The following is a 25,614-nucleotide window of genomic DNA, read 5'->3' as shown; positions in this document are numbered from 1 at the left end:
CACTCCATGTCAGTCAGAGCAGAGGTCCAGTGCAGGAAGGACTCTGTTTATCCAGGTGCCCTTGATCTTTGCTTTTGCTGCTTAATTCATGGTCACTAATAGGATCACAGTAGTCCAGGTCTAATCGTGGCTGAGGCACCTGATTCTGCATCTGTTAGCAGGACCTTGCTGGCTGATTCAACTGGCCCTACTGGTGTGGGCTTAGCAAGGCTATGACTACACTAGACACAGCAGTCAACAACTGATACACGATCTTAGCTGCGCTAATTGCATAGCTAAAATCAACTGTTCAGCCATTGACTTCTAGCCCTGTCGACCTTCCGTAATCCTCACAGCTTGCGAGGAACCGTGGGATCTACGCTGACCTCAAAGGGCTGTTTCAAGCATGCACAAAACAGCACCCTGGAAGATCGACCCTGAATGGTTGATTTTCCGTGGTAATGTAGATGTAGGCAAATTGCTTCTCTGGGCTGGTTAGCTACCACTGAGCACTACTGTCACTGGTAAAAGAGATGCACTGTTTTCAATTGTCTAGCTTTTGAGACATAACGCTTATGGTGGAAACTCTGGGGGAGAGCACAAAGGCTGTCATGTGGAAAGAGTTCAATATCAGGGCAGATATCCTATTGCCAGAGTTCAGACACTTCCATGCCTGTGCTCAGATACTTCTATCTACTGTGAACCACAGGGCTGGTGTTGGCTTCTTAAACTTTTCATCATTGCAGGGTGTATCAGTTACAGTCGGGGATTTCAATACTGACAGCCCCCTCACGCAACTCCTGTGCTCTACATGGGCCAAGGCAGTACACCACTAATGCCGCATGAGTTTGCCCACCATTTCCTCGGTGGGACTGATTTCTGGGCGGGCTTAAGCTGCCAACTATTCACCCAAACGGGAAACAATAAATAGATGAGACAGACATTCAGCAAATTTCCACTTTAATACTGTAGAAGGATGGAGGATTCTTTACATAACCATAACATGATTCCAACAGCAGAAGTAAACAGTTTGATACTTCCAAGTAACACTATTTTCAGATAGCTACTGCCATTCATCATCTAAAATGTTCACACAGGCTTTACACAGTTCAGCATCCCCACTCTCCACCTGCTACTACTACACTGTAATATCACACTGTTTCGTGGGAACAGTGGGCATGCGTTCTCACATTATACTTCACAGGAATGAATGACTGTCAGTCCTCGCCAAATGCTTCTGGAGAAAACAGACAGCAGGATCTCCCAGCCAGCTGTGCTGCAGGAATACAGCACATGGCTCATGAGTGCTAGAATGTACATACAGTGTAAAGGATCATCCAGAAGAGAGAACTGTAAGTTTTCCAGGATTAGCTTTGCCTCCTACTCAACTGGTGTCCACTTGTCTTGACCCTTACGTTCTTTAATGGCGGACCTGTTTTTTCCCTGCCTGTGTCTAGTTAAATAACTTCTCTACCCTCCATTAAAGATCAGTTCATAATTTCACACTAATTCCTTTAAGTTTTTGCCCAGCCAAACTCTTATCTCCCCTTCCCTATAACTAAATGTCCCTTTCTTTCTTTCACAGCTCATCGATGGGCTACTGGGAACCCAAGTCAGAAAACATGCTAGACAGAGTCGGCACCTGAGAGTTCAAATCGCAACCGCTTCAGCACCAAGCAAATATTCCAGAACCCTTTTTCCATTCATGCTTGTGTGGCTCCCAGGTCAGAGCAGCAGTTCTACTGTCACCTAAAACACTCAGTGGAGTAGCAGCAGAGGAATGGTAATCAATTACTCCGATCCAGAGGAGAGGGAAAAGGAAAGAGAACAGGAAAATTACTTCTGCCTTTGGTAAGTCAGAGTCTTTTACAAAATCGCCCCCCCCACCTCCCCCAATGAACTGTCCTTGTGAGCATCTCCATGGAGAGCAGCCAATGCATCCAAATGGAACAAGCAGCTGCTGCACTGTGGCAGCGCTCACGTCAGACAGAGCTGCTAGAGCACCCTGCTGCATTTAAATACTGAAACAATGGAACATTGTTCTGGATGAATGACTGTTAGGGAAAAAAAATAAGCAATGGATGGGCAGCTGTTTGTTATGCGTTACGGCCCTGCATGGCACCAGCTGTATCTGAGCCTGGGAGGGGAAATGAAGCAGTAAGAAGGGATTCCCAATCTTAGTGCATTTGGCTTGGTGGAGGGGGGCATTTGGTTGTGTTGAGGAGGGTTACTGCTGGAGAGGTGTGCATTTGGTTGTGTTGAGGAGGGTTACTGCTGGAGAGGTGTGCATTTGGTTGTGTTGAGGAGGGTTACTGCTGGAGAGGTGTGCATTTGCTGGATATAAAGCTACAGGAGTTTTTCTATAGTGCTATGGAATAATTCCAAACATTCAGTCCTGCGGCATCGTGCCCAGTACACCCAGACACCCTGAACTGTTCTTGCCAGGCCAACCGATTTGCACACCTTAGATTTTTACTGTACCATCACTGGTAATCATGAGGATGAAGGAGAAACTCAGACTGAATCTCCTATTGGGAAGTGAGCTAATACCTCCAGCTACTCTACATGACATCTCTTGGTGGGTTTTTTTTAATCAGTACTTTGAGGTTACTCAATTACTTTGGCTTCAGGACTCTCTTGAGGCTAGCATTAGCTCTAGCAGTATTTATGTGGAGTCCTGTGGCACTTTACAGACTGACAAATTAATGTGACTAAGTTTTTGTGTGTAAAGCCCATTTAATCAGATGCACAGTGTTTTTGCAGATACAGAATACTGGGGCTACCCCTCAGACTTGTCTCACAATATTGGCAGCTCTAGGCCTTGACTGCTGTGATCAAGGCTCTGTCAGCCTATTTCCACTGACCACACACACAAATATAGGGGATGAATCAACATTTTACCAATATGACTATTTGGCACAAGGGCCAGCAGTGTTGCGGTAGGTCCCTTTGAGTTGTAATAGTCAAATCCAAATTGACACATTCAGCAAAAATGTCTAGGGCTGAAATAATCCACTCCCCTGTGTGCCTAGACTGGGACTTCTTCACCAAGGGGAAGTTTGTGCTCCTGTAGTGTTCATTTGGAATGATTCAGAAAGACTGCTACAAAGCACCTCCTTCCCTAACCCCGACCCTTTTTTCTTTTACCTCAGAAATATTAAGCCTTGCCTGCCCTACTTTTGCTGGAAACTGTTAGTGAGGCATGCTTGAAGCCTGTAGAACAGTGGGAGACCGTTTACTTGTCCCACCACTTTCATTAACCTGAGAGGTGCGTCTAAGGTTTCAGCTTCATGCAAAGATCTTTCTATAGTAAGCAAGGAAGGTCCACTAATCCTGAAGTGAAAATGAGCATAATTCCTTTAAAACAGTGGCTGTACACAGCCCGCAACTGTTCTCTTTATAAAATAAGTCACAGCATAGTCACAGTACATTAGTGCATTAAGGCAATAGTTTCCAAAGCATGTCTGCGCTGCAGTTCCTTTTAACGAAAGGTAAATGCAGATGACACCATCATCTAATGCTGCTGGACAATCAGTTCTGTGGTTCTCTTAGCACTTGTGAGGTTGCTATCTCAATAACAAACAGGGCAGAAGCCATCTTGGGTGACGATTACATGGAACTGAGGTATAGTCATGGAAGGAGAAAAAACTGGGAAACTGTCTCATCCACTGTCCCACTGCCAACCAACTGCAACAACATTGCCTGGGCTTCTAGACAATTCACATTTGTACACTGCAAGTACTAGGATACACACCTCCCAAGCCCACTTAGCGTGGGATGCACATAGCAGCAATGCACATAAATGTGCATTGAACTCCCTGCACACATGGGCTATATGATCTCAGATGCACTAGTAGTTCCTCTAAAAACGCGTACGGAGGGAAGAGGCGACAGATGGAAAGGGCTCACAGGATGTACGATCTATCCCTCCCCTGCCTATATGAGAAGGCAAGAAGTTGCTATATAAACTTACTAAATGCAATTTTTGGCAGTCTGCCTCGAAGTTAATGGAAGGAAAAACAGATGAACAGATTTCAGTTACCACGGTGGCTGACAACATTTCCCCTCAGTCTTACAGTCTGGTGATACCTAGAGGTGACCATGTGCCCCAGGTTACCACAAAAGAACAACCCCAACTTGACCAAACCTGCTCCGATTGTGGAATGTAAGTCCAGGTGTGAATGTTTCAGATTCAGAGCATGGTAGCCACTTCTCTATTACAATGTGGAGCGCAACAGAAAGAAATGGCACGGTTCTAGCCTTAAGCCAAATAAAATTGGTGAGGACTGTCAAATTCTTCTCTGAGGAAAATTCAATTAAAACACAACCACCAGTTTAGCAGCTCTTCTAAATGGAGGAAAAATGGTAGTGTTGACAGTTTGAAGATAAGCCCCAGTTAGCCATTTCAGATACCACAGTGATTAAGTACAAGTGAGATCTTTCACAGTGTTCAGCCATAAGGGATGGTCAAAAAACTTCCTCAGAGGCCACCAGCTTCACTAAGGCATGAAGTCAAACTCAGCAGTCAGCTACCCACAACCTCTTCATTACAGATTCGTGAGGATGCTATAAAGCATGGGTGTCCAACCTTTTGGCTCGCCTAGGCCACACTGAGTGAAGAGGAATTGTCTTGGGCCGCAGACAAAATATATAATATAGTTAATGTATATAAATCACATAATAATGTGAAAAGTTTACGATCTTGTGGGGCCGCATTACTAGCTGTCCAGGGCCGCATGCGGCCCGCGGGCTGGACACGCCTGCTATAAAGGTTTTGACCACCAACAAGATAAATCTGCCACCCTGTTGATTTGATAAGGATCTTTCCCATAGTTCAGAAAGTGCTGCATTTTGATTAATGCTGTATGCAAGCGCTCTAGTCTGGACAATGTTCACAGAAAATTTAGGAAAAGTCTGAATTTTCAAATGTAACATTGTACCAGACTCCCTCTCTCCTGGTACACTTACACTTCTAACGAAAGATTATTTAAAAAAATATTTCCAGTACCTGGATTCATTTGGTGATGCCACAGTCCATTATATGACAATTAAACAAAAAGGCAACAGGAACAAGCAGATTTACAAAGAGAACAGGACTAAATACACTGAATTTGCTGTCTAGCAACACCATCCTCTAGACCAAAATACTTAAGCAGAGCAGTTTTACAGGCTTCTAGTAACATGTTACAGTCTAAAATTTTCTTACGTATAGGAGCAGTTCTGTACAACTCATTTAAGAAGAATTCTTTGGAGAACACACAACACAGCAGACTGAAGTGTAAGTGTGGCACTGAATGTGCAACTATCAGTGAATAAGACATCTCCGGTCACACGTTCTACAATGAAAAACTCACCCTGAGCCCTATGCTAAACTTACAGTACCAGGAAGTTAGAGAGAATTAGAAGTGGGGAGTCTTCCTTCCCCTACTGAATGAAAATGACACCACTGGTTTTTCTATCTAGGCTCAAGCTTTCTGATGTGTCTAAAGTTAGTCATTTCACAGGATGTTGTTCCAAATATAAAACAAGTTAGTAGATTCTCCAGTGACAGGACACAGCAGCAGTGAATGCATATTCCTCAACCCCGTGTTACAGCAACACTGACTAGGGTCAAGCACTGAAAGGTACAGGATGAGGTCCACACAGGTTCCTATTAAACCTGAAGTGGTTAGCTTCCAGAATCTCCCACTGGAAAGTTATGTCTGAAGATATACTACATGCAAATGTAATTATGATGGATTAAGTCAACATTGCTTCCCATATGCACAGCAAAACTAACGTCCTAGAGAAAGGAGGGAATTTATTTAGCACACCAATGATAAACTTAACTTATTATTGGCATCCTACATCAAGGAATATTTCAGAGCTTGACTACAGTTTCAAAGTGGGTTACGTTAAACAGAAGGAAAGCAGTCTTGTCCCATAATAAGGGCTCAGACATGGAGTTAGTCAGAAATAGGAAGTGTGCTCTAGAGTTGCAATCTTATTCTGCATTAGCTTTCCAGCATAGACAAACCCTCAGTTAAAGGAGATCTGCATGTTTATTTTTAAATACAAAAGGCCTGAATGGCGTAAGCTCACCCACAATAGAGATAAGGGCACACTAAACAAATACATGTCCCATTTAAGGGTGAAGGACTGTCATCCAAAAATTAGGGGGCAGTTCTCCTGCACTCTGCAGCTGTTAAAGGGCATACGGTACAGGCTTACTTCCCATATGTTACAACTTAAGTGTTCTATGTACAAATTCACTTTTCTTTGCATAGATGGGTAATTGTAATTTGGTCTGAGTCACATTACTGCCATGCAGAAGAAAGTCGAGTGAGAATTAAAATCTATTTCTGTGTTCAACAAAGACTCATAAAAGCTGAAATCTCACTTTCAAATAGATTGACTGCATTGCCCTATGGGAAATAATGGGACACCGGCCTCCAGGGACGAAGGCTGCTGCTCCAGGGTGAGGCACCAGGGATGGAGGCTCTGCAGCCTCCAAAGAGGAGGGCTCCAGGGATGTAGGGGAGTGGAGGATGGGGGCTCCAGAACCACCTGGTGATGGTGGGGGTGTTCCAAAGCCTGCCAGCATGGGGGCCAGGGAATGAAGCAGGAGCTGCCTCCCTGACGCCTGGGTGGCCGGGAACCGGGCAGCAGTCGTGAGGGGCTCCCTGGCAGCGGAAGCTGCCTCCCATAAGTGTAGGGCACCATGGAACAAGGCAGCCACCCCCGATGGAATTCACCAGGAGTGTGGGCTGCCACCATGGGGTGTTAGGGAATGGGGCTGCTGTCCCGCAGAGGAGCTCCCCTGCAGCGGGAGTTGCTGCCCCTATGTGTAGAGCTCCAGGGAACAGGGCATCCACCTAGTAGAGGCGCTCCCTAGCAGAAGAGGCAGCCAGCCCAAGACACAGGTTACCAGGGAACAGGAGCCCTGCAAAATATGGGACAATTTGCCTATTTTCTTAAAGTCAGTAAGCTTGTGAGACAGCTTAAATAAGGGACTGTCCCGGTAAAAACAGGATGGATGCTCACCTTACTTTCAAGGGTATCCTGAGGAAGAAACCCACTGAATGGGCTTGTATTTGAGCAACGTACAGTTTTAGCTATCAAGATTTGCTGTGTATGAGTGCTAATTAACTCCCAAATTTGGGGCTTGACAAAATTATTTTTTAAAAAGAAAAAAGTCAGGTTGTCAAACTTAATCTGAGTCAGAAGGACAGGAGGAACAATTTAAAAAGCCCATTTTCCTTTAATCAGTTTTGCAGTATAGAGTAGCTATGTGGACATATTTGTCCCCACAGATACGATTCCAGTTTGAGCCCTTCTAGACCAAGTTTCTGTACTAATAGCTTTTAGCAACACTTAAATAAAACAGTGATTCACTGTCTGATTTCCAATTCACTGTGAAAAAACTAGGCTTAAATAACAAACTTGTGAAACAAAACTGAAGGCCAGGCAATTCAGAGATAACGTAATGATTAGGGAAACAATAATTGTCTCTTAACTGGGTTTTTTGGCTTGTTGTTTGTCTCAGTGTTTAAAGTTTCTAAAAAATACTGGCAGAGGAAAAATTAAATCATCCTATTTTTACATGTGGGTTTGTGTGCACTTAGGGTACAAGCTCTAGGCCATATTCTACCCAGCTCATGTATTGTCAATGGATGTGACATATCCAAGGAGAGAATATGGCCCTAATCATTCATATTAAATATATTTGAAGTTTATTTATCAAAATATTGTATGTTACTTTAAAAAATGACAAATCACTTGCCAGCTGGATATAGCAGTTAAACAGCAGCAGTCATTCAGTTACAGAACAGCAAAAAAGCATCACTCAGTGGGCTTGAGGCTTGTATAATGAAGATACTTTGAAGAGCTTTAGAAAAAGTTTACCCTCAGCCTAAAGTGTGTCAGACTAAAGTGAAAAGTTAAAGCATTGCAGTCTACAACTTCAGCTGCCTCTAGCAGGGCAGCACAATCCTGTTATAGTTCACAAATATACAGTATACAAGATTCTGCTGAGAGGTCCTGCAAGTTTGTTTTGCTCATGATTCTAACTCGTTCAAGCTACTTAACTGTACAAAACCCAATCAATACCACCGTTATGAGCAGGTTAGCACACAGCACCGGCAGCCTCTCTGCCACAGTTAGGTGCGGACCCAGGCTCACTTTGGTTTTCAAGTCAGCCATTATGAGCTGTAGCTCCCCATTTATTAATCCCATAGGGTTCAAGACCTTGCTGCTCCCAACATTTAGTATTTTCAAAAGCAGAATGCATATGCACTCTTAAAAAGCAATCTTTATCTCTGCACATCTGTCTTTTATGGTTCTGCACTGGAGTGGTGATAGCCAGAGTATGAATTAATGCATTTCCTGGTATCACTGTTACTCCTTCTGTGTCTTCTTTCCTTCCCAGTGACCAACTTTTATTAGCTTGGAAGTGATGCACTGTTGGCTGGTGATCATCTTCCAGCAGTCGATGAAATACTGTCCCAAAGAACCGTTACTCTGTTTAAAATTGACAAGAGTGGCATTTGACAAAGGGAATATGTGGCAGCTTAGGATATTTCCAGGCTTCGTATGGTTCACACCTGTACTGGATGGAAATATTAACAGTGGTGAACACCTTCTGAATTGCCTTTTCACTCTGAGATCTAGGCCACTCCGTGTAGGATGAAGAGGGAAGGCAGCCTGTTGTCCTGGGATCACATCAGTCCTCCATACTTTCCTCAGGCAAGCTGATGAGGCTTAGAATCAGACAATGAAGATGATGCAAGAGTCACGCCCTGGGCGTTAATCCACAGATGAGAACAGTAAGGTCCAGGTGCAAGTTTTCATGACAGGAATCTCTGAGAATGGAGGGAAATGGTAACTAAGTTTCATTTCCCCATATTTTATTGGGGGGCCAGGAGGAAATGACTTCAAGGGAGGTTAGTTCATCACAGCACAAAAAACAGGATAAGCACCACCAGTAAGATAACAAAGAGAATGATGATTGCACACCACTGCCGTCGATCTGGAAGAAAAAGGAAACATTAGTTTTCTGCCTCCATGGGCAGAGAGAGAGGAAGAAAGCTCCCCCCACTGCACTACTGAGGCCATAATTTAAGCCAGAAAGAAGCTGTAGGAAAAGAAGCCTATTAAACTCGATCTACATGAGGACCAATTCAGCCAGACTTGCCTTAGAATCCCAAGAAACAGATTTCATTATATGTAAGACATTGTGCCTTGTACTGGAAGATTTTGGACAGGAGATCCCCTCACCACTACCCTAAGGGCTTTTTGGACACTGGAAATATCAGCAAAAGACTGGCTACCTCCAGGAAGGTGAGACTAACCCTTAAAGTAACACTCCGCAGCAAGAGTTAAACCTGTGGTGCTGCTTTTAAAAAGCATCAGGATGACTTTGGTCTCTCTATTTTGGCTCACCCTGGCCTGAAAAATATCTGGTACTAACTTCCTTGTTTGCTGGGGCTTTGGCAAGATCTTAAAGGGGTACAGATGGTGACCACATAGTTTGACACTAGAGCTGCAGCTGAATGGAGGAAGGACGCTGGTGTCTTACAAGCAGACGATGTTGAAGGTCTGGAAAGAAGGCTGGAGGCTCTCCATCTACCTGTTGTTACAGCAGGTCCTGGAAAGGTCTGTGGTATGCAGTGCACTTTTAAAGGATGAAGGAAAGACTGAGTCCTGGGGAATTCTACAACTGTCGCAATCAGAGCTACAGTAACATTTCAGAATTCCCCCAGGACTGAAAGATGATTACCCTCCTGAGGGAGCTCTCCACAGGCTGTATATGCATGGCCAAAACTAGGCCAGACTTCACCACTAGCGCAGCTCCACAGGAGGGAGCAATGGTCGAAGCAGCAGAGAGCGTTATTTATCATTCACTTAGCTACCACAGCTTCCCACTGTTGCTATAGCCGGCAGAGCTGCACCAGTGGAGAACCACTTTTCACAACTTTACCAGAACTTGATCTGGGATACAAGTACTAATGGAAACCCTATCACGAGCCATCTTCTCTAAAAATGTCAGTCTTTCACAACAATGGAAGGAAACTGACGTTTATCTTCTGATCATTAAACCAGCATCTGGGAGGCAACACTGAAGTGAGTTGTTTGCCAGCTAAGTGATATGTCACTTCAGTTGTCTGTTCCCAATGCTGCATTTATGTGATGGTTTGTACATGGCTGGAAGCACTTCTCACCATGTGAATCTGTGATGCTTACTGCTAATGGACAGTGATCCACCAAACATCAGTTTTCAAAGGTAACCCAGTGTTGATGGTCAATGGATCCCCAAAAGAGCAGGCATATAGTGTTTTTTCTGACCCATATATCCCTGCTTCTTGGGATACATGAAACAACCATACAAGAGAAGGTAATACATTTAGGAAGACAAAGTACACGTTTATAAATAAAAATAACTGTGATGAATAACACTTCTCGGAAGTCAGAAGGCATCCCACACAATCATATTGCTGGTTTTTATTAACCTTGTCCCCTGCCAGGTCTGAGAAATCCTCCTGTCCCCTTTCAGGGTTCAAGCACCAACTTTTTTTGCCTTGTAAGGGACACCTGCCCAGACACCATCTTCACACTTGTTGATGGAAAGGAGCTTTTTGTCTGGCACTGTTCCAGCTAAGAGTTAAGATAAGCTTGTTCCTAGAGGCTTTGCTCTGAACACAGAGGCCTAGGGCAAGAGCTGGAGCATGAATTGCACAATGTGATTCATTAGAGCATTTTTCATTCACTTCTTGTTGCATTTAGAGAAATTAACCTGATGTCTTTCAGTTTTCAGGTGAGAATTTCACCAAATGCATGCATAAGCTCACTGGTGGCTTCAAGCATTCAAGACAGAGGTGAGTCATGACTAAGTCCATAAATGGTGAGATGCCAGTTGTTACAACAATAATTCTGAGGGTTTTTTTGGCAGATTATTTAATAAGCTATTAGAAACTTTCAAAAACCTCTCCCCCACACACATGGGGGGGTGGGACCTTTGGTCCATGGTCTGGATCCAACACCCTGCTTAGCTTGATCCAGCCTATGGCAAGTCTCTGCTGCTGAGGGAAGCCCTGAGCCTCAGAGGGCATAGAGCAGAATGCGTCCGCGTGCCACACCCCTCCCCACTGGCATCTCTGATCTAAAATTAGGCTTTTTGCTTTGGTACTTTGAGATTTACAGTCCACAGCCTTTGGGTGGTGAGAGATGCTAACACTCCTGTGGCTGGGTGTAGTTCCCCAGCCTGAAGTAACGATTCAAGCTGGGTTTTGTTTCATTCACAAAAAGACTCCACAATGCCAGACTTCACACCAGAAGTCCATTGTCAGCAGCTACTGCTTGGACTTCACACCAGGGAAAAGTTCATCCTCCCAGCCTGTAGGCAACCTACAGGAAAACTGGGAAGTGGGATGATGCAAAAGCTTTTAAAGGTGCAGCCCCAAGGTTCACTGTCGCACTATCTTGGTGACAAATGATAGAAAAATCCACAGGTGAAAAAAGACTGAGGAACAGGCTAAAAAGAGGACAGTCCCTGCATGAACTATAAGTTGCCAGACTCTACACAAGTAGTCTTAGATTATCCTTCCCTGGCTATTTATAAAATGAGCTGCTTCCTGTCTTGCCGTACTTGCAAAAACCATTTCAATCTGAGAGAATCTACTAGCTCCAGGAAACAACCCAGCACATTCCAGAACTCAGATCAATGCAGCTTTCAATTGCTGGTTTAGGAGTCAGATTCCCATTTTCTGTCACCTACCACTGGTCATGTGGGACACTTTTGCAAGCTTCTTCATAACATTATCGAGCCGTGACTGAGTGCTGTCTAACTCATGAGAGAAGTCATCCAACATCCTGGGGACAAAAAAGAAGGCAGCCGTCAGAAGAACATCCTAAGCAACTCATCCAATGTATGATTAGCTAGTGAGGTGTCAAGGACTTCACTACATCCACATACAAGACTGTCACACACCTAAAAAATAACCCAGTCCCCTTGCAAGTACAAAAAACACATCAGGGCCTTGTTTGAATAGGGTCAAAGCAGAAAGTTGCTCAAGCAGCAGTTTTATTCTTGTGATATAATAAATCATTTATAGAATAATTTTTTAAGTGCCTTGCCTGGTTTGTAATGTCAATATGTAAGATGGCTCTGGTGAGCTCTGTAAGGTGAGCGGCAGCTGATAAACATACTTCTTACAGAAGAACAACAGATCCAAAATTATTAGAACATGTATATATTTAAAAGTATTTAAGGTCCAAAATGTCACTAACTGTGAAGACTTTTGTAGCATAAGCTGAAGACTTGATGTAAATAATGTATCATGAGGGAATGTGATAGGAACTACTGTTAAGTAGCCAACCCTTTTGGTTTTAGATGCTGTAGGAAAGCTACTAAACCTTTCTGGAGCTGTTTCATCATTGTCAAGAATCTATCTTGAGAGAGAAATGCGTCCAGGATAAACCCATCCCTTATTTTTGAACAGGTGAAATTTTAAAGCTTCCTTTGACCAGTTGCTTTCCTTTTAAAAGCATTAACTCTCTTTTCTCCCTGTCACCCATCATTTTTGCATGCTGCGTCCTCACAAAGTAGAAAATATTTCTTCCCACTCTGTGTTCTGTTCTTTCCTACCCCACCAATCTCTTTTTAACAGAACACAAGCCATCATTGCTTTGCCTTGTTTACCAGTATGTAGCATGATGTTGTCACTGTAGTTCTGGAGTCCATGGTGTTAATTTGTGATCTGGGAGCTGACTTGGTGTTAGCACAGTAACACACTATCAAGCTTCTCAGTAACAATTAAACACCACAATGCAAATCTAGAGGACACGCTTTGCCTCCCAAGAACAGGGAGCTTTAGATCTGAACCACTAGGCTTAATATTATTGAAATTACTATTTGTCAATATAAACTGCAGATATGCTATTTGATTAGAGGTACATACCTGGAAAGAAAAAGCTTACTTCTATATAAATGTGTGGATAAAAACTGCTGCTGGGTGCTCCCTTTTAATCCTTGCTATGGGCAGAACTTTTCAGCTTTGGCGGAATAGCATTTGAGTTCTTCTGTGATGCTAACTGAGCTGGCTATTCCAAAGCCACCATCAGCCAAATAGTTACATTTTAGTGTTACCAGCAGCCCTTTCCCATGTCTTATCCCTGGGTTTGTTTCTCAGCACTCACACTGCTTGTTCCTCCAGCTCCCCACCAATGCGCTGGGACATGTTCTTCAACACCCCAATGCTGCCAGAGACCAGCTCCAATTGCTCATCCTGCTGCTCTACAATCAGCTGGGGACAGAAAGAATGGAAAGAAGCAATTAAAATCCTCGTTTGTCCCAGTAACTCCTGATCAAGTGTTTGTTTGACATGCTACTTTAGCATGGACTTAAAATCAAGAGGGGTTCTTACCATTTTGTGTATCACCAGTAGACTAGGGAAGGCCTGGTGTGAGATTTGTGCAATCCCATTATCTTTAATGTATGGAAGATATGGGAACTTAATAGCAAGTCTGGTGATAGAGAAGAATCCAGCCTGCACTGCAGAGCTAGTACAGGTAAGAGTTAACCTAGGTACAAAACCTAGTCACCAAAACGATCAGATAAAGGTGAAACACAGATGGTGTGATATTTACCAAAGGTGGTTTTTAGTGTACTGGGCAACAACAGATAGTCCCAGTTTAAAGCATTTTCTCTTTTTAAAACTTTCCTTAAGGTACGTGTTACACTTCTGTATTCAAGTTGTGGTTTCCTCAGGTACATTTAGGGCTTTACAAAGAAGTAAAATTGTAATGTAACTGTGCTATTGAACATTTATATTTGCTATCTTCTCAAGGCAGCTACGTAATATTGAAAACTGAAATAATTCAATGTATCTAAACCAGTTGAAAACATTGATTTACAAGAATATGACAATAAGGCAGAGTTGAAGGCTTGAAGCATGAAGCCTAAAAATGCAGACATCCGGTCCAAGTCAAGTTAATCATGTAGCATTCAGTAGCAGAAGACCAACTTTGATGTTGTGGATAGGCCTGTTTTGAATAGATGTCCCCTGAGTTTGGAAAAAATATTTGTTCCATGGTTGCTGAACTTGGACACAAACCAGTATTTACTAGCAACTTAAGTTCCCCCTAAGCTGCGCAGCTTCCCATTAAGCCCCAAACATGAGCTCAGAGCTGCAGTGGGGAACGATATCCCTCCCCAAGCCTGGAGCCTGCCATGCTGGGAAGAGGAAGGTAGCAACTCCCCACCATCTTCAGGTAAGCCCAACTTCTTGTCCCACCTTGAGCTCCCGCAGTCGTAAACCACCCTCCTGCACCTCAACTTCCAGCCCAGAGCCCCCCAAACCCTCCTGCCCAGTCCTACCTCAGCATCTGCACCCTCAAACAGAGCCCTTGCACCCCAATCCTCTCCCAGCTGAGTCCCTCAGCTCCAACCCCATCTTACAGCCTGTGCCCCCAGCCCTCTAACAGACCTGAGCCCCTGCGCATACTCAGAACCCTTTGGCCCCAGTCTCGCCACATGAATTTTGTTATGTGCCACGACACAAGATATTTAAAAAAATATGGGACTTCCTTGTAGTGAGCACAGATGATGGCTCATGGCTTAATGTACTCGGGATGTTTGAAGGTTTTGCTTCTTACTGAGGGGAGGGATGTCTTGGTGGTTTGAGCATTGGTCTGCTAAACCCAGGGTTGCAAGTTCAATCCTTAAGTGGGCCATTTAGGTATGTGGGGCAAATAAGAGTTTTAAAAAAAAAAAAAGTCAGGGATGGTGATAGGTCATGCTGTGAGGGCAGGGGCCTGGACTTGACCTCTCAAGGTCCCTTCCAGTTCCATAAGATTTATCTCCAAAACATCTGTACCACCATCTCCTTGCACACCCATTAGCAAGGACTCCACATGTACGGTCATGCACAAGATACTATACCTGCTGCTGAGCCTGCTGCTCCTCAATGAAGTGTGAATTTGCTAACTGCAGCTCTCGATTCAAGTGGCCATATTTATCTGACCCAGCATTCCAACTCTGACCTCCACTTTCTCCCAGCAGTGCCTGTGTGTATAAACACACACACACACACACAAAGAATTGAATCAGTAAGACACTAATATACACTCAAATGTCCAAACCAAATTCCAGATGGAAGCAGGACAGCAGTATTGAAATTCCGCTTTTTACCCAGAGAACCACACACACAACAGGCCATTTTCCGTCTGTTTCAGCAGCACACTGCTGCAGGTGCTGACCCCTTAACGTCAGAATGGATGCAATCAGCAGGGGTAATAGCCGGGGCAAGATGTATGTGGGGGGAACCAGCTCCAGCTCGCTGGAAGGTGTGGCGCCTCAGGAAGAAGGGGCAGAGCCAAGGGTAGCCAGCCTTTCGTACCACCCAGAGCATGGCATTAGGTGTGTTCCCTCCCCAAGTCCCCAGAAGCTGCATGGAGTGCCACTCCCATGGCATTTCAAAGGGGCCCAGGATTCCCAGCTACCACCGCTGCCACATTAATGGTGGTGGCCAGGAGCACCAGACCCCTATGTCATTGTCCTCCTTACTGCCCCTGCCTGTGGGCTTGGAATGTTAGGGTCAGAAGGTTCTGTGATCGCTGCAGTTGGAAGGAAGAAACAAATATGAAGAGTGGGGCTGGACCCATTTGGTGAGGACAGAAGAGGACTAGGCACTAAACAAAAGTGAACAGGTGTCAAGTAAAGTGCGAGCATGAAACAAGGTCAGGGAGGGAGGAAAACCAGAAGAGAATAAATACTATCCCAAAAAGGTTGAGTACCTGGCCGGTCCTTCTAGTAACTAAGAAATTAGTTCTGACTAGGACTTCCTGGTTCGGGGTGGAAAGTGTCAACCCCAATGTTATTTAACGTGTTATTAAAGTGCAGGATGCTGCTATAACTTCTGGGATAAACGTTTCAGGGTCTTCCAACCTCAGTTACTCAGGAAAGCAAACAAACAAAAATAAATGCCACTTAGAGGTCAGCTGTCATTTAGAATTACTGCTATCACCACACATGGAACATGCAGTATTGTAGCTATAGTCCAGATCGCCAAAAAACTATTTCTAATGTGGCAGTATTTAGGAGAACTCACTTACAGCATAATGCTAATGTGCCAATAGCGACTTGCTAGCAGTCACTGCTCTCCTAAGCTCTTTCAGACTAAAAAGGGGTTCAGGAAAAAAGAAACTCCAAAAAACAAATGGCAAAATTCTGCAGCTTCCTTCAAAGTTATCAGCGCTAAGTCTGGGTCATACTGTTCTCTCTCAGCTGCACTGTTACCCCTGGCACCATCCAGATACAGAGGGAGTAGGGAAATGAAGCAAGGAGTAGGCTAAACAAAGCTGTAAGGGAAGGTGTAAGTGAATATACTTTAAATTTTTAACAAGAAGTTGCACCAACCACATAATAACTAAGGATCAGGCCTGCCTTCTCCTTGCCAGCCTGTATGAAAGTTTGATTTATTTAACTTTGATGAATCTACTGAAAAGACAAATGTACCCGCCGTATTAAGTGATCTGTGCCTGCAGAGGCAGCTCTAGGGGTCATTCTGCAATTCATTGCAACTCTCCTGTCAACGTAAGTCATGTTGACTTACATTATAAGCATAAACAAGTTGATAACCACAACCCTTACAACAACCCTTTTCTGACTCTTAACTACATTGAGGCCTGGTTGTTTTTACACATTCAAATACTCACCTGATGAAGCAGGTCTTTGCCCACAAAAGTTTATGCTCCAAAATATGTTAGTCTATCAGGTGCCACAGGACTTATTATTGTTTTTTTAAGACAAACTAATTTGGCTACCCCTCTTTTATTTGTCACATTCAAGCAGATATTGCTAAGCACAGGACTAGAAGCCACATATGCTAGAATTACAGTCCTCGATCAAAGCCTTGCCATGGAATGGAATAAGGAAATAAACAAAAACAATCAAATCTCCATTCTCAAATTCCTCCTCTGAAAAATGGAGATATTCCCTTTCCTCTTAGGAGCGATGCAAGACTGGATGGTGGATAAGCAGTTTTGGAGGCACAAAAAAAAATAACTTGTCACATTAATGAGAGAGGTTTCGAAAGCAATCAGAGCAAACTGTGCCTGCAAGAATAAGTGCTCTAACTGGTTACAAGCCACAAAACAGATCAGAAAATAAATTTGTTTCCAGTAGAAGATATTGTTTAAGAAAAAGCTGCTAGTGGAAATAGAGTAAGGTGCATGCTTGCAGTAAGGTGTTTAAACAAGCATTTATTTTGTTTACATAAAAGGTATATGAGCCCCTTAGCATGCGACTGTACTTGCATCTAACATTAAGCATAAGATAGCAGCTACTACACTTGAAACATTAGGAGTTATCTACCGTCTCGAAGGCTGCTTGTAGCTATGGTTCTCACCTGCCTGTTTTTCCTTTCAGCCAATGCTTGCACAGAGGAGTTTGACATCTGATCCTTCATTTCCTGTTTATTCAAGAAAAAGGTCTATGATCAAATTTTAAATTATAGCTATTATTTTAACAAACTGATATGATTAAATACACATAGCAATTTTTATGTAGGACCAAAAAGCCCTTTATACTTAGACATATGCTTTTTAAAGAGTACTGGGACAATTCACAGTTGCACAAATGCTCAGAAAAAAATGTAAATGAAGCCTAGGCACTTCTGTGGCAGAATATTTTGAAAACGTTATGATTTACTTCTGGTTTTGCTCCTCCCCATTCTCCACGGCTGCAACAATGCTTGACTTGTGTAGCTGATTGAAAGAATATTGTTCCCTAAATGGAATGTATGAGGGACTGTGCTCTAGCTGTTGGAAGTCAGGTCTGCATTCTCCCTCATGAAGTGCCACTTTGGACAAGCCACTTTCTGTGCTTGCATTTCTCCCCTAAGAAATGGGTATCATTTGTAACTCACTATGCCAGCACACAGAAGTCTTCCTTAAATCAACACTTAAGGCCTGCTTTCAGCTCCTTAGATGAAAACCACTACAAACAGCAGATAACTATGAAGTTTAGTCACATGCAGAACAGTCTATACTAAAAGTGAGGCCACTTGCTACCACGGACATATAAAAAAGTGAAGTAGTAGCCAAATATGATACAACTGCCGTTGCTGATCATCTCAAGATGGGCTCAAATGTTAGATATCTTGCTCCAGCGAATGATAAAAGCCCCATAAGCCATTCTAAATACACTAGGACTGCTCCAAAGAATTATTTTTCAAAAGGGAGCAGTTGAGTAAATCTGTTTAGAAATGCTAACTAAAGCTGCAGAATCAACTATGTGAATTAAAATAATGTCTAATAAAAATAAACACCGGTCAAAAATAAGGCCATGCTTGCAATTTAGGGTAAGAGTTGTCCTTGAGCTGGTTTATTTTCATGTTAGTCAGACTGCAGTCTGGACAAAAGAACACAGTGTGAGTTTGCCTGATCTATTCTCAAGACAAACGACAGAGCAAGGCAGCCGCATAAGCATGTATTCCTTACCTTTGTCAGACAGTTCCAGGATTAGTTCCCTAGAAAGCAGACTTCTACTTTTGGAAGAATTGCAACTAGATAACAATAGTGCAAACAGGATAAGAACTCAGTTTCCAACCAGAACACAATTTGGTGGCTTGCTAGGAATATCAACTAAGAATCTTGTCAGAATAAGTAGAAATTATGGTTTGGGTTAAAATAATAAGCAAAGGGGAAAACCTTAAATCCAATCAGGAGAGAATTTATTAACCATTTGCTTATCAGATGTTAATACTGAAACACTGAAGAAGAGAGAAAACTTCAATTAACATCTGGCAGTTAAAACCCCTCCCAACTACATATGAATCTATCTACTCATTCAAGCTCAAGTCAACTGAGCTGACCTTTTCTTCATACTTACAGTAGTCACTGCTCCTCTCATTATATTTGACTACATTTCCATTCTAACCCTTTTCTCAGGTATCTAAAGCTTTCTGAAAATTATCTTTTGGATCAAAATCTTCTTCAGACATGTTTTCCTCAAGATGAGCTTTTTAAAATCCAAGCAAGAACTCAGCTATTGTTGAATAAACCCTTCAATTCTCCCACAATCTGCTAAGCACTAGTAACCTTTACCAGCTGGAATGCCAGAGCAACTGAGGGTATAAAGTATGCCTGATAGGTAAATAGTACGACATGCATTTGAACAGTTCAGCGAAAGCTGGTTTTGATCTGAGTCGCTGGAAGTTTGCACTTGAAATATGCACAGCACAATTAAACAGTGTTCAAAGCTAGACTCATTTCCTCTCCTTCCCTTAGTGTAGTGGAGGTAGTTATGTTGATTCTTCATTTCCAGGGGCTTCTACAGGCTCCAGACTGTTCACTTCAAAGAGAAACCTGGAGACTTGCTGTAGCAGCTGGATGGGAGGAAAGCCAGTAGTCAAATCCAACCAGCACTTTGCAGACTGCAAGCACTTCATAGACCACTGCTTGGGAACCCTTATCAGAGGGTTTATGGCAGGTATGGGGGTGAAAAATTAGGTAACCATTTGATATTGGAGTGACACAGGAAACTAACTGCCAGAACTTGGAAGGGGCAGCGGGCTTTTACACACGATCACTGAAAATAGCTTCACAAACAACAAGGGCACAAGTTCCTTACCCTGACCACCTGCCGTGTGCTTGTGATGAAGGCTTTTCTTACACCCAGCTCTGTTGCATCCAGGTTGAATTTCCGAGGATTTGCTTCAACAATACGTAAATAAGTCAAGGAACTGCTATTCCACATTTGAGAAGATCTAGACAACCCTGCGGCCATAATTCGTAAGCAACTAGATCTTTACAAGATTTTGGTAAGCAAAGTACTGGATAGGAAAATAATCTATCATTGCAACCACTTAGGATCTGATCTTTACTGTGTGGAACTTTCAGAAGTTTGAACTTAAAATGTGGGAAAAGAGATGATTTTGGAAGGACGTTACTCTAATATAAGCTTGATTGCATGAATTAAGTTTATCCATAGAAGGGGCTTTGGCCAACAGAACATTTCAAGTCAAACTGCATGTTACAGGGAGAAAAAAAAATAAGGAGCACATTTGCCTGAAAGTACTTTAAGTTATTGTTTGAAATACGAAAAGTTGGAATACAACTGACTGTTCTGCCTAAACTAAACTGTACATAATGCAGTCTAATACAATTAGTAACTCCAATGAGAAATTTATGTTGAGTGTGATGCATGTGTAACATAGGAACCATACTGATCTGTTGGCTAGCCATTACGTAGGTTCAGATCTGGTTTTCCACAGGCCTTCATCAGCCCTACAGAAAGGATATTAATAGTTTCATCTAAATCTTCCAGGTCCCACTCAATGCTCCGTAGGTTATTCCTGAGCTCATTGGTGGTCCAGTCAATTTCTTCTCTTGTGGCTGTGGAGGGATCTTGCAGGAGGTCTGACCATCTCTGGAACAGCCCCTGCGCAGTGTTAACTGCTTTTTGTACCTCCCTGCAATTGAGAAAAGGAGAAGGCAAATGATAATTAGCATGTATTCTTTGTATTGACAAGACTCTTCATCACACAGGCAGTGTCTATACTAACCCCTTCCTTTCGGAAGGGGCACGGTAATGAGCGAGTTGGGAAGATGCTAATGAGATGTGCATATTTATGGCAGTGCCTCATTAGCATCTTCCCAACTTGCTCATTACCATGTCCCTTCCAAAAGGAGGGGGTTAATATAGACCTAGCCATACGGTGGAGGTGAAACAGTGACTATCTCATCTCCACCCGTATAATGTGGTAATTTCTACCACACTAAAGTTATCACAGCAATCACATTTATTGAAGGGACCCAATTCTTCAGACTTCTTCAACCAAAACAACTAAAGCTTCACACATTGCCCACGTAGTTACGCTGCTTGTCTATGCTCTTATCTGGATGGAGAAAATAGACTACACTTTACATCTTTCATCCCAGGACTGAGAAGTGTCTAGGTAACACTGCAGTATCAAGAATGTGTACACACACACTCACTCACTCTCTCTCCCTCCCTCCCCCCCGCCCCACTGCCCCCAATAATAGGCAAAGGGCAATAAGAATTGCAGGAATTGTCCTCACACAATTTTCACATGGATTTGCATTCAGATGATTTTGGAAGGGATGTCACTCTAACATAAGCTTGACTGCATGAACTAAGTTTATCCCATGGAAGGGGCTTTAGCAAACAGAACATTTCAAGTCAAACAATGTTACAGGGAGGAAAAAAAATAAGGGGCACATTTGCCTGAAAGTACTTAGTTATTGTTTGAAATATGAAAAGTTGGAATACAACTGACTGTTCTGCCTAAACAAGACTGTACATAATGCAGTCTAATACAATTAGTAACTCCAATGAGAAATTTATATTGAGTGTGATGCATGTGTAACGTGGGAACCATACTGATCTGTTGGCTAGCCATTATGTAGGTCCAGATGATTTTACTGTTACCACTCAAATATGTCATCTTATTAAGCTGAACTGCTTTCACTGCGGTCACGAACTTCACAGGGAAAAAATGCATTCAACTTATATCATGAAATTCACGTTTTTCTGATGGCACTGTGACTACCAGTTAATTCTCTCGAGTTAGAGGAGAAATACCAAATATCTACCAGCAAATACAGTGGAATAGCCATTCAATTAATGAGCTGTCAGGATAGGACAGGCAGGACCAGTTATACAATATACATCCCTTTTTCTTCTCCTCTTGTCTGTCGTCTCTCAAATGGGCTCACATATTTTGGGGCACTAAGAGTACAGTACAAGTTGTTTGCTTTCCTCAGTTATAAATAAACTCTGTTAATGGAAGTTCAGGTTTCTTTATTTTGTACCCAAGCATATTTGTAAGGTACCAAAAACTGAAGTTTTCCAGGTTGGATGTTCATCTGTAAGAAGAGGTATAGTTAAAAGAAAATTTTCTTAAATATAAGTTGAAAGGCTACCCTCAGAACTAAACTGGGAGAGGAGAAAAGCGGAATTAGTGTAAAAGGGTGCAGCATGAGAGAAGCTACAACTCCTTTCACGCAGCATCAGAGAGTCTCCACATCCCTGGACAGACTCTAAAGTTTGACTAGACCAGGGCTCTGCAAACTGTGGCTCTGGAGCCAAAAGGAATTCTTTGTGGCTCCCAACCATATACTTGCAAAGTGTGTTGTGGGGGGGCAGGGTTGTGTGTGGAAGCCTCTTGAATATTTTTTGATAAACAGTGGATGTCTAAAAGCCCAACAATGAACAGCACATCTAAGTAGCAAATGATATGATCTCAAAATGCTGGATAACTCCCCCTTTCATATGTGCAGTGCACTGTGGGGCATAATACTGTATCTGTGTTTTTGATTCTGTTGCAATGAAGTCTTGATTTTGAAAAGGAAGCTTGTGGCCTTCCTGATGGGAACAGCAACATGCATTTCAAGAAAACTGAAATTAAATGAAGTAAAATTGGTATAATTAAAGTGGGTTCAGAAGTGAAAGTCAGGAAGGTAGTGGTACACACACGCACATGTGAAGTGTGAAGAAAGAGAATATGTAACATCCTTCAGCAAATGTGCTGCATTATAAATTATTGTGTACGCGCTGTTCTTAAAATAAGGGTTACAAAAAATATGGTTTGACATTTATTAAGGACCATCTCGTATTCACATGCATTGAGGCTTTTGAATTATTGAGTTTCTACCCAATTTAAGGAAAAAAAAAAAAGCTCTTGCTGTTTTGGATGCCTACCTCTGGACTAGACATAGCTCAGTTCCCAACTGAGAGCATTTTGATCTCTCCCTCCCCCATAATACCATGTCATCTTTGAAACAAGTTTCAGTTTCCACCATCCAGGTTGGCGAACTCTTGCCCTCTCCACACCTCTCATTACTCACAACTGATTCTTCCTTTGCTTCCCTGCATATCTCAATCGCCTGCTCAGCTTGTTATGATTTCATTAGGACTTCAAATTAATGTAAGTAAACTGAAAACTTGCACTGGAAAACGTTAACCCCTTGGCAATCGCATACAAGTCATGCCACATCCACGGCTCGTACACAATTTCAGTATGCTATCAGCTCCCCCTCTATTTGGTTTCCTTCTTTCTATTTTTGCTATATTAACCTCCATTTAAATGCACTTTGAAATCTGTGGTCCTCAGCATTCATGAAGCCACCACACTAACGTCATATCACTTATATCCCTTTAGCATCTCCTGAACTCCAAGAGACCGTTCCTTCCATCTGCCTACTTGTCTCTTTAGGATAGAGCAGTGGCTCTCCACCTTTCCAAGCTACCGTTCCTTCTTTAGGAGTCTGATTTACCTTGTGAACTCCAAACTTCACTTTGCTTACAAAAACAAAACAAAACAAAAACAGATGATAACTGCAAGCCTCAGAGTACACTATTACTGAAAAATTGTTTCATTTTTACCATACAATTATAAATCAATGTATTTCAGTGTACAATGTATACAGCATTCTAAACAAGTCATTGTCTTTATGAAGTTTTAGTTTGTATTGACTTTATTGGTGTTTTTTGTGTATCCTTTTGTAAAACCAGGCAAATGCCTAAATGAATTTGTCCCTCCCAGGAAGACCTCTGTGTCCCCCCAGAGGTATGGATACCCTGGCTGAGAACTACTCAGACAGAGAATTCTAACCTGCCTCTCCCCACCTTGCCTACCATAACACGTCTCCACTCATCTCAAGCAAAAATATATTCTAAATGCAAGGCCATTCATAGATACAATAAATGCATGCAACCCCTTCAATGCCAAACTTTTGACAATATTATAAACCACAATAAACTGGTAACTCATTAGACTGGGTTCCAAAATTTGTATAACTGTTTTCCTCTGAAAGTCACTGCTTCTGGTCACAGGACTGTAGAATTTTTCTGCTCTAACTAGGGCTAAGCCAACTTAAGTGGTCATGCCCAAATAACTCTGCAATGAAGAACTCCTCCCCCAATCTTATTTTCTAACCATCTATTATTGTTTGTGTACATAGATTGTTTTTATCCCGAGTTCAGCTGATTGCCTATTAATTCAAAAAAGGTAACAGGTTTATAAACGATAGTTGGGACAATCCCTACACCTTTGTGCTACGTTAACCATTTCTCCATAACCTCCATGCTTTTCCCAGACTGAAAGGGGTCACAAACACTTTTATCCTGTTTGGGAAGTGGACAGAGTATCCTTTACAAACATCAGCTACCTCAGGTTATTAGGCAATTTACTTAAGTATATACACCCTCTGGTGGACTAGGGCATAGTCCATTTAATTCCATGGGAGCAGGTCTGGGTCCAGAAGCATGACCACCCATCCCACACGCACCCTCGGGAGAGAACATCAGGCAGGTGGGACCAGAAGCCCTTACAACAAGTTCATTTTTCTTTGGCAAATAAGGGGAAGAGAGAGACTGAGCAGTGGGGGGGAGTCCACCACAGTAGACAAAAGAGGGGAACAAGAATTTCTCCACTCCAGAGATTATCTCGTGCCCTGCAAAAGCGTAACCAGCACGAACTAATACAGCGGATCCCCGCCACTTCTCATTCACCTCCACTGATCCCTCCCATCTTCTCCAGCACCCCTGCCAGACAGCCCCCTCAGCATTAACCCTCCCTCTGCCAGTCACCTTCAGCCCCCCACTCCGACATAACCCTGCCCCCATTCTCCTCAGCCCTCCCCACTCACCCGGACAGAACCCTGCCCCCACCTCCTCTCAGCCCCACCCACCTACTCACCCCCCGGACAGAATCCTGCCCCCATTTCCCCTCAGCCGCCCCAACCCGGACATAACCCTGCCGCCCCCCCAAACCCGACATAACCCTGCCCCCACCTCCCCTCAGCCCCTTAAATCTCCCCGATCTCAGCCGCCCCTCCCCCCACTCACCCCTTCACCACGAAGAAGGGGTCCTCCATGGACATGGCCGGCGGGGCCCCTCCCTGCAGCCCGGGGCGCCTCGCTCTCCCTGCTGCGGTGGCCTCCCGCTCCCGCAGCACTTGGCGCCCCGAAGCCAACGAGCCCGCACAAGCGCCTCAATCGCCACCCTCCTGCTGCGGGAGCCCGCCCACTCTGCCGTCACGTGACGGAGGACGGCGCCCGCCTGGCCTCGGGGCCGTTTCCGCAAGGGCGGGGCGGGGTGTTCCGCTGTCACGTGACAGGCGAACGCCGCGGTGCGCGGAAAGGGGCGTGGGGCGCTGCGCTGTCACGTGACAGGAGAGCGCTCTTCCGCCCCCTCTCTCGGTGCGTTCCACCGTTATGTGGGTGGTGCGACCCTCCCCCACTCTGTGCCCCCTGGGGGAGGGGCGGCCGGGCGGCCTCGCGCCCTCAGGCTGAGGGGCGGTGCAGTGTCCCCTCCGCCCCCCAGAGCCCCATCCTGGGCTGCCGCGGTGAGGGCAGAGGTGGCGCCTCCCAGCCCCTGGTTGTAGCCTGGCAACAGGGCCCGAGTCTGCAGAGAGCCCGGTGCACGAGCTGAGGTGACCGGCCCCTGTGTCTGAATGGAGGGTGTGTGTCCGGGGTGGGGTGAGGGGGGGGGGTCCTGCAAGGTGCCAGGAGAGGAGAGCGACTGGTCCAGGCCATCGGCCCCTCGAATTTTTCCACCCATGGGCAGAATACCTTTTATTTGGACCAAGGCATGTGCGGATGTCCACCGCCAGTGGGGGTGGCACCCAGAT

At 43.8% G+C, this 25,614-nt stretch overlaps 1 protein-coding gene across 3 annotated transcripts; it reads right to left on the bottom strand.

Annotated features, from left to right (window-relative positions):
* Nucleotides 1–928: 928 nt before the first annotated feature.
* On the bottom strand, nt 929–24,979 carry STX6 (syntaxin 6). 3 transcript variants are annotated; one of them, XM_075002475.1, is made up of 8 exons: nt 24,830–24,979; nt 20,260–20,429; nt 19,589–19,683; nt 17,364–17,426; nt 14,897–15,019; nt 13,153–13,259; nt 11,732–11,826; nt 929–8,986 (listed from the first exon to the last, which is right to left on the bottom strand). In XM_075002475.1, the coding sequence occupies exons 1-8, from the start codon at nt 24,862–24,864 to the stop codon at nt 8,910–8,912; spliced, it is 765 nt and encodes a 254-aa protein (XP_074858576.1). In that variant the 5' UTR covers nt 24,865–24,979; the 3' UTR covers nt 929–8,909. The 3 variants fall into 3 exon arrangements, with proteins under 3 accessions (XP_074858576.1, XP_074858577.1, XP_074858578.1); XM_075002476.1 differs by having other exon boundaries at nt 929–8,819; XM_075002477.1 differs by lacking the exons at nt 19,589–19,683; nt 20,260–20,429; nt 24,830–24,979 and adding an exon at nt 18,457–19,254.
* Nucleotides 24,980–25,614: the final 635 nt, after the last annotated feature.

The sequence above is a fragment of the Carettochelys insculpta genome, chromosome 9 (assembly GCF_033958435.1).
Source record: "Carettochelys insculpta isolate YL-2023 chromosome 9, ASM3395843v1, whole genome shotgun sequence".
Lineage (NCBI taxonomy): Eukaryota > Metazoa > Chordata > Testudines > Carettochelyidae > Carettochelys > Carettochelys insculpta.
This window is presented reverse-complemented; position numbering and strand designations above follow the sequence as displayed.